Source organism: Ctenocephalides felis, unplaced genomic scaffold (assembly GCF_003426905.1).
Source record: "Ctenocephalides felis isolate EL2017-DRISC unplaced genomic scaffold, ASM342690v1 CF-g0.4_SCAFFOLD_00845, whole genome shotgun sequence".
NCBI lineage: Eukaryota > Metazoa > Arthropoda > Insecta > Siphonaptera > Pulicidae > Ctenocephalides > Ctenocephalides felis.
Genome location: NW_020536999.1, coordinates 74,210,532 through 74,221,825, shown reverse-complemented (window position 1 = coordinate 74,221,825; position 11,294 = coordinate 74,210,532). Strand labels below are relative to the sequence as shown.

Below are 11,294 nucleotides of genomic sequence, written 5' to 3'. Positions count from 1 at the left end.
AAGCTTGATATTTTGTCTATAGGGCACATGTAAATTCTGTGTTTCGTAGACATCTACTGATTACAGTTGGCGTCAGCATCAAATAAAATACATTTTAGTATACAAATTGGATGAAATAAAATGTGTTAGTTAACAAATTAGTTTTAATTTACACAATTATTATTAAAGTATTATAATTATGTTTGAAAAACATCAATTGAAAATCGTACTTACTGCTTATTTTTTAATGAAAGCGAAAATTTTATTTTTGAAACATTTGATACATGTCGAACATTTTACGATTATGTAACTTATATGTATCGGAAAGTTCACGCAACTTGCGAAGCCAAAATTCTACTTACTAGTTATGATCTTATTTAGTAGATTATTTTTCACTATTTGCTGAAGTTCGCCGTTTTTTTTTATTATTTATATATTATTTTCATATCTCAGTCAGGCAGGGGTATCTGGTATGAGAGATTATGAAACGATTTTCTTATTTTATATATACAGATCATTTGTCTATTTAAATATACTACAATATAATATTTATTATAATTAAAATATCTATTCAATCTTCAATTTTCTTATAATATTTCTTTATTTTTCTTTCAAATTTGTCGTCATCATTGGTTTCGTCGTCATTATCGTTTGGTAATTCATTATATATTTTACTTGCGCTCCATACGACATTTCCTCTCAATTTATTCTTTCTATTGTGTTCAGTTGAAAATTGTTTTGTTGTCTAGTGCAGTATTCGTGTATATCTTGATTTGTGTCTATTGCTGTTCTTGTTTTAATTATGTTATATTTAATTTTGTGTATTAATTTGCATTGAATATTTTTTTCTGTTTGTAAGTATTTGGTGGGTGTTAAGTGTGGAAAATTATACGATATTTTCATGACTTTGTTCATTATTCTCTGTATATTATTTAAGTTAGCTTTAGTTGTTTGACTCCAAGTATTTATTCCATATAAACTTATGGGTTTTACGTATATGCGCTTTTAAAATCAATATTCTATTTTTTTCCCGAAAAAAATGGATCCTTTTTAAAGCTCCTGTTAATGCAACTATCTTCTTTTTATCTTCTTCTTCGCTACTGTATGCTTATTCTCTTCAGTGTGCTCACTTATGGTAACTTGTTAAATCCATCAATGCACCTTGAGATTTGATGACGGTAAAAAACCATATGGATTTTTGTCAATTTTTTTAATGAAAAAATTAAGTAATCTTTCTTTTATTACATTTTCATATATCTTGGAGAATGTGTTTGTTATTGTTATGGGTCTGTAGTTATTTGGATCTGTTTTGTTTCCTGTTTTAAAAATTGGTTTTATTGTAGTCATTTTAAGGCATGATACACCACATTCTATGTATCTATTTATTAAAACAGCAAGTAGTGGAGCTATTAGATTTATTATTTTCTTAGTGATTCTTGCTGTTATCTTGTCTTACCCAGGAGCAGCGTTATTTTTCAGATTTTAAACAATTTTTTTACTTTTTTCCCATCTGGTAATTCAAAAATTTGGATTTTGTCTTCTAAATCATGTTTGTTCGAAAGTAGAGTTTAATTTTGTTCTTCATCCAACCTGTGATTCATTTTGGTCATCAGTAAATCTATTTGTTTTGGATTTTATTTTTATTTTTCATTGTGATTAAAACTAAGATCCTATTTGCTCGGTAGTAGAGTTTGCTTAGTCTTCGCAGAACCTCCTTATATGTTACTGATCCTTAGAATGTCAACCTCCAATCAGTTTTTCTCTTATAATTAATTTCCCGTAGGGTAAATTATAGTAATCACAAAAAATCGAAAATAATTTTTTTTATATAACTTTACGTTACAAATCTTTCTGAACACTTTGGCAAACCTTAGAAAAATGGATGTATTTGTATGTGGTTGAGTGTGTATTTTGTGTGTATTATGTGTGTGTATGTTCAGATGCAATTTTTCGATTTCGAGTTCATTTAAAAAACATTTGATTAGTATTGATGGGGAGACGTAGACGATTAGCTTTACGTAACAGCAAGATCAATCGTTTCGAAGATATTGGACAGAAGAAAGGCACTTTTGAAAGAACGGAACGTCCGATTTGAATGATTGAGAAAACATATAATTTGTGTTGACATAATGACGAATTGTGAATTTTTGGAAATACAAGTCTAGCGGTTTCGGAGTCATTCGGAGGTCAAAAATGATCTTTAGACATATTAGAGATTTTAATAAAATGAATACAAATGTTGTTTATATTTCTTTGGGTACCGTACCAATATTTGTAACGTTTAACTGTAAAAAGTTTTAATTTAATTATTGGGTCTCTAAAATAACTACGCAGCGCCATTGCTTTGATGGCACGATGCCATGCACTACTAGTCCTCATAACATTTTCAAACATACACATTTACTTAGTTTATTCAGGGGAGAAATCATCTTTTACACTTCTAAAGTGGAGTTTGTTCGATCGCAGATTTTTCTTTTACTTTCATAAAGTCGAGTTTGTTTGTCAGTAAGGTTCTAACATTCTCTTTATCGAGTCCGAGACTCAGTTTATTCATGAGTACAGTTCTCGTCTACTTTCTTATAGTCCAGATTGTTTGTCATTAGAGATCTAATTTTTTCTAATACAGTTCTCTTGTAATTTCCTAAAATCGAATTTATTCGTCAACAGAGTTCCAATTTTCTCTTAATCGAATTCGAGAATTGATTTTACTCGTCAGTAGGGTTCTCTTTTACTTTCTTAAATTTGAGTTTGTGCGGCAGTAGAGCTCTTATATTCTTTCAATCGAATCCGAGAATTGATTTTTCTTGTCAATAGGCTTCTCTTTTACTTTCTTATAATCGAGTTTGTTTGCCATTAGAGTTCTGATTTTCTCTTTTTCGAATCCGAGATTCAAGCTGTTTATGGGTAGAATTCTATTTCTGCCCCACACTTCAACGTCAGTTTTGTCAGCCTTCCTTAGAGTCCCTATCTCTAATTCGAAGTCTCGAATAGTCAGTAGAATCTAATTAATTTTTATAATATAAAATATTAATAAAGACATTAATAACTAATTTATGAATAAAAAAAACTATTATTTGCAGGAATACTTTATAATATTTATATTTCTATTTTTAGCATCCTGAATCAATTTGGAAATATCCGATCAATAATCAAGAGTCAATACCAAAATGTTTCCCCGAATGAAAGGAATCGATTCCTTGGCAAATCTTTACAAATTTCGGAGCATCATTCCATTATTGATGATCAAGGCTTTCGTCCTGAGTTGGGCGACAATTTGTGTTGTCAGGTCTACTCTGACTTATCCCGATTTGATCTTCGATCGTCGTAATAATCCTGAACCCTGGAACAGGTTAATAAGATAATACATTGTTAATTAAAAGTTTTTATTTTTAATAACTGATGTAATTAACTTTCCGAAGGAGTGGTTTGTTTTCTCTAAAAAATCCTATTTGCTCATTCTATATTTCAAGTCCAAGTGCACGTACAGATTTGACATTTGTCATTTTCTCGAAAACGACTGCAATGATTCAAAAAAAATTTAAAACCATTTGATGTAAATGAATAAGAACTTGCATTGATTAATTTTGCGAGACTAACGGCTCAGCCGTTTGCTTCATCAACCTTTTTACTAAAATTTTTGAAAATTTAATATCTTCGAAAGATATCAGATGGTCATCATGCTGATTAGTTTTTGGTGAAAATATCGGCCATCTTCGTATTGGTTTAATTTAACACGTTGCCGCACACTTTTAATTTGACGATCGTACTTAGAAACACACTTTTTTTTAATTGTTTATGATTGCCAGATGAAATAGAGTGTAAGTTGTATGTTTGGAAGTGAAAATTATCACATTTGACCACAGTTTTTCTAAAAAAACTTTCGACGGCTATAACCATCATTTCGTACTAATGCTGTTTTTTTACCAATTAAAATGTGCATGACGGCTATAGCCGTTGTTTGCCCACATATCGCTAAAGATCGGACGGCTATAGCCGTCATTTACGGCAACGTGTTAAACAAATATCAAAGTTTGAAAAAATATCATGTCAAAATTCGCATTGTGGTGTGATGAATTAAAATTTTAATTTTATCAGCGTTTTCTCAAAATCGACTGAACCGGTTTCAAAAATTTAAAAGCCATACGATGAATCTTGATAACCAGTCTGGATTTTTGATACGATCAGCTAAGCCGTATCGTCAAAATCAGCCAAACGGAGCTAAATTTTTTGTCCACGTGTTAGTCAATAATCCTGAATCAGTCTTAAAAATTCCAAAACTGTTCAAATGAGAGCATTCGGGTATCGTGCTGATTAGTTTGTTTTTTGCCAAAGATTGGCCAAGTTGTTTATTTCTAATTAATTGTTAAATTTTTTTCTACGTTTCTAATGAATCTTTCTATGGCGATAGAGTACCTGGTGTAAAAAATAAAATAGTACAACATTGAATTATCTCCAATGGTTTCTCACATTATGGGGACTACAGCAACTCGGTATAATTATAAATCATTCATAAATTAACATATCGATTTCTTATTGGTTAAGTCGATTATTTAAATATTTTGGCAAATATATGATATGGCAAAATGTCACTTACAACTAGTTATTATTATCTTACTATTTCTATTATTGTTATTTTGTTATATTTTATTATTTTTCTAGTATTATTTTATTATTCTGAAATTTTATTTATATTATTTATTAATCTTATTTTTATTATTATTTGCTTATATTTTACATTAAATCATATTACGGATATTATTTTCATGTAAATTTTATCCTTTGCTCTTTTATTAATTTAAATTTATATTATTATTTATCAATATTACTTGATGTTAATAAATTAGCAGTTGTAATAATTATTGAAATTAAAAAAAAAAAAAAAAAACTAGTTTCAATTTGCTCTCATTCGATTCACAATGACTTAACCACTTAACGGGCACGCACGAACACTGCTCGCGCCTAGATGTCGTATCCTAGCGGGCTAACCCGAGCGCTGCTCATTTAACATCGAGAAAACATAAAAATAGAAAATAGGATTTTTTCGTGTAAAAACATAAACTTTTTTCCTGAAAGTTATTTATTTATATTTTATGTTATATTTTTCATCATTATTCTATTTCAGATATAAAAATAGACCATACAAGAAGTACATTGATACAGGACTCGATCATGTTACTAAATCTCATGCGCCTGACTATTGAAGAACTCAAATATTGAAAAACTTTTTAAAAGATGGCTTTAAAAGATATACTCTGATCTGAGAAATGATTTGAGAAATTTCACATTCGCTTCAATGCATTGTCAAAACAGATTATCTTATACACAATTTCATTGGACCAGCAAAAAATTATTTTAAAATATTGAACATTGATATATTTATTTTTATATTAATATAATTTTGTTTAAATTTTTATTCATATTGGTGCAAAAACCCAAAAACATGTATAAATTGAAATCCATAATGAAACAATTTTAAGTTTCAAAACTGTTTTGAATGTAAAATAGGGAAAACATTTTTGTAAAAAAATAGGAAACAATAAAATGTTTATAAATAAGAGTAACATAATGCTTAAATATAAAATGATTGATTCATTTGTGAAACAAGCCCATAGAGGTATTATTAAGTCTAAATAAATAAAAGAACGTTTATATTGTATTACTGTTTCTAATATAATTAAAAATGAATGTATGTAATATATACATACTATGTATTTATATCTGTCGGTCTGTGACTGATGTGCGCTATACATTTATAAACAATACATCCAATCGCCGTGGAAATTTGGGAAACTGTTAGGTTTATCTCCGAAGCAGCTTTTCGCATTTTTGATTGATACGGATTTTTATGTTTTGGATTAATTTTTATTTTTTTATAACGCGTATATAAACAAACACATATAATCCTAAATTTTTACTTTCTTACCACAAACCCCCATTTCGAAACAATTATTATAGTAATTGCATTATTTCTATCAGTAAAAGTTTGTGAGCAAATTACATAAAAAAGCTCAAATTTACATAAAATAATTTCATTACAGATTGTCCAACACTTTCCGTAGGGTAAGTTATAGTAATGGACCGAAAATAGAAAATGAAAATGTTTCCATATCTTCACGTTTCAGAGATTTTGGAACATTTTGGCATACCTCAGAAAAAATTGATATATGTGTATGCTTTGTGTGTCCGCATTTTGTCGCTTACGTTCTCGGGCGCACGGATCAACCGATTTGAATAGTTCAAAAAACATTCGCTTCCTCTTGATAGGGAGATGTGCTGAATAGTTTTTGGCAAAGGCAAAAGGATACGGAGCAAAGAGTGCAGAAAATAGAAATCAAGGTTTTGAAAGAACGTTGCATCCGATTTGAATGATCCAAAAAAACATTCAATTTTAATGATTGAGAGCAGTGGTATTAGTAGGATTAGTTTTAAGCAAAGGCAGGTTCTATTTCGAAGATACAGAGCTAAATGTACAAAAAATGGCAGTTTTTGAAAAAACTAAGCATCCGATTTGAATGATTTAAAAAACTTTGTGCTTGTGTTGACAAAGCATTTTGAAAAAAAATTATTTCAATTTTTTTTTTAAAAAAAATGTTTTTTTCAAAAGAATTTTTTTTTTTGAATGTTGAAAATAATTCAGATTTTAAATTTAATTCTGGATAAAGTTCTGAAGCTCACTTATATACTTTAAATAAATGTTTTAACTTTGTAGCTCAGTCTATATAATCCTTGTAAATATTAGGCCTAGGTTACAGTATTTATAATAATCTATTTAAAAACATTTAAGTTAATATTTTTCGAACATTTTGTTACGGTACGGGAAGTTCTAGCAATTTGCCTTGAGGGGTTCGGGGTACTTGGAATTTTTGAAAAATCGATTTTTATTTTTTTGCATTTTCATCTTGAAAATGTTTTCTGAAAATTTCAAGTTGATCCGATGATTACTTTTTGAGTTATTGGACTCTTACCAGCGCGTTGACGCAAGTGGAGTGTTCGATACTTATACTCAAGATTATTCTTCCTCACCTCCTGATATTTTAAAAGGTTTTAAACCGATTTACGACGATCTCATCAATGATAATTTACTTTCAAGATGTGTAGTTCAAGATTGAATCCATAATCAGGAAAAAATAAAAGCTTCAACCAACCAATGTAAAAAATATTCCTAATAACCGTGAATACTAGTTCTACTACCGTACAAATTGCTGAATACATATTCATAATCATTATTATTGATTATGTATACCTAAGGGCCTAATTGTGGGTATAATTACCATTGGTATGCTGAAAAATTGAATGCTGCACATTGTGAAAGTGGCAGATCAGCGCGCCCACGAGAACACTCGGGGGGCCAGAATGCTTCGTAGGCAACAGCAAATGGAAATTTTGGAAACTTGCACAATGACTGCTGAACTATTATATGGCCCAAAAATAGATGACTCGGTTTAAATAATTCAATAATTCGAATTTCTGTACGTAAATCCAATGTGAAACTTTAAACGCGTTTTTTCTCAAAACTATGTTTTCTGAACCGGTGACCACTGTAACTCAAAAACCGCTTAGTAAATTTTAATGAACTTTATACAGCTTTTAGAATACATAATAAACTCGGGCCTCATCGAAGGATTTTTATTTTTTCAAAAATTTCAATTTTTTAAGACCAATTTTAACTCTTGATTTTTTACCCAAAAATCTAGAATTTTTTTTTTTGTTTATTTTCTTGCAAAATTTTGTTATTTTTTGCAAAAAAAAGAAAATTTTCGATCAGGACCAGGATTATCTATTTATAAAACTATTTTTTTATTTGATTGATTTTAGATGAATCTCTAAGGAGTTATGATGGTCACTGCCAGGACCGTTTTTTAACATAATGCCGTATTAATATTTTCGTAAAAAAACATAGTCTAATAAAAAAAAAATTACTGAAAATTCTCATTTTTTCGTGCCTCCAAGTACCCCTAACCCCTCAAGGCATAACACCACTTGGTATTTCACTTGTATTGGATTCTTTCTTATTTTTTTAAAGTGCAATATTGAAAAATATACGCAACCTCCAATTTTGATATTTCCAAACAAAAAGAATTATCTGGGAATTTAACTGATCATATTTCGATGTTTGTTTGATATGTCATTTGAACACTTATTACAAATTACAATTTTTTAATATATATTGAATGGCAATCAAAACAATTATATTCTATAAGCCTTTGGGTTATAATTTTGATCCCCATTTTATATATGGCGTGGTAGAAGATCTCCGGTAAGATACTTCTACTTTCTTAAATGAGATCACTTGGATGCTTTTTCATGAGCCTCCTTGTACCAGAGTTTGCTAAAAGCGGAGAAACGATTTGGTTCATTTGAGTCTGTAGTCTATCATGATGCACAGCACTTTGTTTTTTGGACTTCTTTCTGTACAGTTTTAATTATGAGGTTGTTGTGTATAATTATGTTCGAAACATAACATGGCGCATTAAACAGCATTCTTAATGCTTTAGACTATTTCTTCTAACTAAATGATGAGTTTTGCTGGCACACATGTCCAAATAATGAATTATTATTGGTTCTTTATCGCAAAATATACAAACAATATTTTTGATCATTTTTTATTAACTTACCGTAGGGCAAGTTATAGTAATCGCAAAAAAATCGAAAATGAAAATTTTTATACATCTTTATGTTTCAAAACCTTCTCAATATTTTGGCACCTTAGAAAAAATGGATGTATGTGGATGGATGTGTTTTTTTTTTGTATAGCGAAGGAAATGCCTTTATGCATCCCAGACCGGTCTTCTGTCTGGGTATGTCAGACTCGATACCGCCCTGGTATAATACCGACTAAAACCTCCGCTTTGCCTTTGCCTCTGGTCCCCACGTAAACCGCCGTTAGGCATTACTTCGTGGGGGAAGAATCTAGAATGATATAATTCTTAACTTGTTATGATCAATGTTATAATTCATAAACATTATACTCATCTTTTAAATGTATGGATAATGTGGATGGATGTGTGTGTGTGTGTTCGGATACAAATTTTTGTCGACGATTTCGGGAACACGGATGATGAGATTTGAATAATTCAAAAAACATTCGATTCGTATTCATAAGGAGACGTGCTGATTAGTTTTTGGCGGAGGTAGGTCTAGCCGGTTCGAAGATATGGGGCAAAAAGAGCCAAAAACAGTATCTCAGTTTTTAAGAAAACCGAGCGTCCGATTTGAATAATTCAAAAAACATTTTACTTGTATTAATAAGATGACAAACTGATCAAATTTTCATGAAGGCAGGTCTAGCGGTTTAGGAGATCTAGTAAAAAAAATAAAAAAAATGCCATTTGGCGGTCAAAAATAATTAAATGCACATCAAATTATCAGATATTTTATAGAGATTTTAACAATAAGTATAAATTTTATTTACATTTCTATGGGTTCTGTACCAATGTTTACCCGTTAGACGGCGACGCGGCGCTTACGCGCTTCGATATTTTGTCTCTATGCAGTTGAAACAGTACGATTGCTTTGAAAAAATGTTCTGAATTTCCAAGATATTTCAAAATAAATTTATCTTCAAAAAAAATTTTTTTTTTCAAAAAAAAGTAAATTTTTGTCAAAGAATTATAGTTTCTCAAAAGTCTAATTTTTGCAGAGTATTTTTTTTTTCAAAAATGTTAATCTTTTTTAAAAAAAATAATTTTTGGTAAGGGAAGTTCCAGCAATTTGCCTCAAGGCACGATGCCATGCGCCCCACTAGTTTATTCTGTTATGATTAGCATTCCTAATATATAAAAAATAATATTGAGTTTATAAAAAAAATATTAAAAGTTTATGAAAGAAATAATTCGAGAAACTTTTACATATATGTAAAGTTTGTAAAGAATCGCTTTTTTATGATTTTACCATTTATTTCCCTATCACATGTGGTATTCAAGTATTCGGTATTCAGCCGAATAGTATAATTGGTGCCAAGTATTCCAAATAACAAAGAGTAGTCAAAAAGTAGGTTGCAAGTCTGGGCATAAAACTTGAATAAACATTTAGCGCCTTAGTAATATAATAATTACTGATACTTTAACAGAAACGAGAGTAGGCGCCAAAAACTTGCCGAATATTCGGTATTTGGTCTTTGGAGAATGCCGAATATTCGGTGTTCGGAATTTTGCCGAATATACTATTCGTTGCAAGCCTAGCTACGATTGAACCGCCAATAAGTACAGACTAAAATATCAATACTCAATCATGTAAGTTATAATTTAAAATGAAACCAACAAATCCTAAAAAATGTCTGTTTTTACATATCAAGAAGAGAATCAATAATTAACATCTTTTCAAAGGATTTAACGCTATTTTCTATTTGCTTTGTTTTTTGTATCGATGTGCAGTATCCAACTTAATTTTCTGTCAAGATATAATCCGAGGAATTTCACGGTAGTACCTCCTGAATAGTATTTTCATCATATAACTGATTGAAAGGAAATTGCAATTTCTTACGAGAACGATATGCGCAACGATAATCAACGATTTGTTTCCATTTATTTTGATTCGCCATGTACATTCCCAGTATGCTATATTAGCAGTGCTGGATTACCCCATAGGCCCGTTAGGCCCGGGCCTGGGGCGGCATAATTTAGGGGGCGGCAAGTTTTTCAAAATGGAAATATTTTAAACTCGATGAAATGACACGACAATTCATTTTAAGGATAGATTCTGAAATTTTTTTTTGTAAATTTAAAGATCATTTTCGATGAAATAGAACGTAATGCGTTTTCTAATCAAATTTATTATTCGTGGGTGCCGCATTGATATTTTCTTGATGTATCATATTTAATATAATAATTATCAAACTGATAAGATTTTTTGAAGAAATATTGAAAAACCGTTCGTTTTTTGTAATTTTGTTCAGGTGAATCTTATAATTAAAACGCTTTAAAAACTGTTCGATTGTTTCTAGTTTTATTTTCGGTATTAAATCAAACAATAGCGAATTAACACAATATATTCATTGTTGTTAATTAATTTATGTCATTTTTTTGTATGTGAAAATATATTTTTTAAATATGCCTGTAGTATAAAATTAAATCTTAAACTAAAATATCTGACAATTTGGTATGCTTCCTCCAATTGGCTTTTTTTTCAACTTCGGGAAGGCTAAGTTATAATAATCCTAAAAAATCATAAATAAATTGTTTATATAACTCTACGCTTCAAGTTTTCCTGAACATTTTGACATGCCTTAGAAAAAATGGATGTATGCATGTGTTTATGCGGTTACAATTGTTTGCCAATTGGCATTCGGGAAGACGTGCTAATTAGTTTTTTGCAAA

The 11,294-nt window shown here is 29.9% G+C and overlaps 1 protein-coding gene across 1 annotated transcript; it reads left to right on the top strand.

The window, feature by feature from the left end:
• Nucleotides 1-3,109: 3,109 nt before the first annotated feature.
• Nucleotides 3,110-5,208, top strand: LOC113364009 (cytochrome c oxidase subunit NDUFA4-like). Its single transcript, XM_026606469.1, has 2 exons — nt 3,110-3,328; nt 5,102-5,208. The coding sequence occupies exons 1-2, from the start codon at nt 3,147-3,149 to the stop codon at nt 5,178-5,180; spliced, it is 261 nt and encodes an 86-aa protein (XP_026462254.1). The 5' UTR covers nt 3,110-3,146; the 3' UTR covers nt 5,181-5,208.
• Nucleotides 5,209-11,294: the final 6,086 nt, after the last annotated feature.

What these genes read in the sequence shown, in the direction of transcription:
- LOC113364009 (XM_026606469.1), top strand. Translation starts at nt 3,147, where the DNA reads ATGTTTCCCCGAATGAAAGGAATCGATTCCTTGGCAAATCTTTACAAA. An exon ending in AATCCTGAACCCTGGAACAG is followed by an intron (nt 3,329 to 5,101) that starts GTTAATAAGATA and finishes ATTCTATTTCAG; the next exon opens with ATATAAAAATAGACCATACA.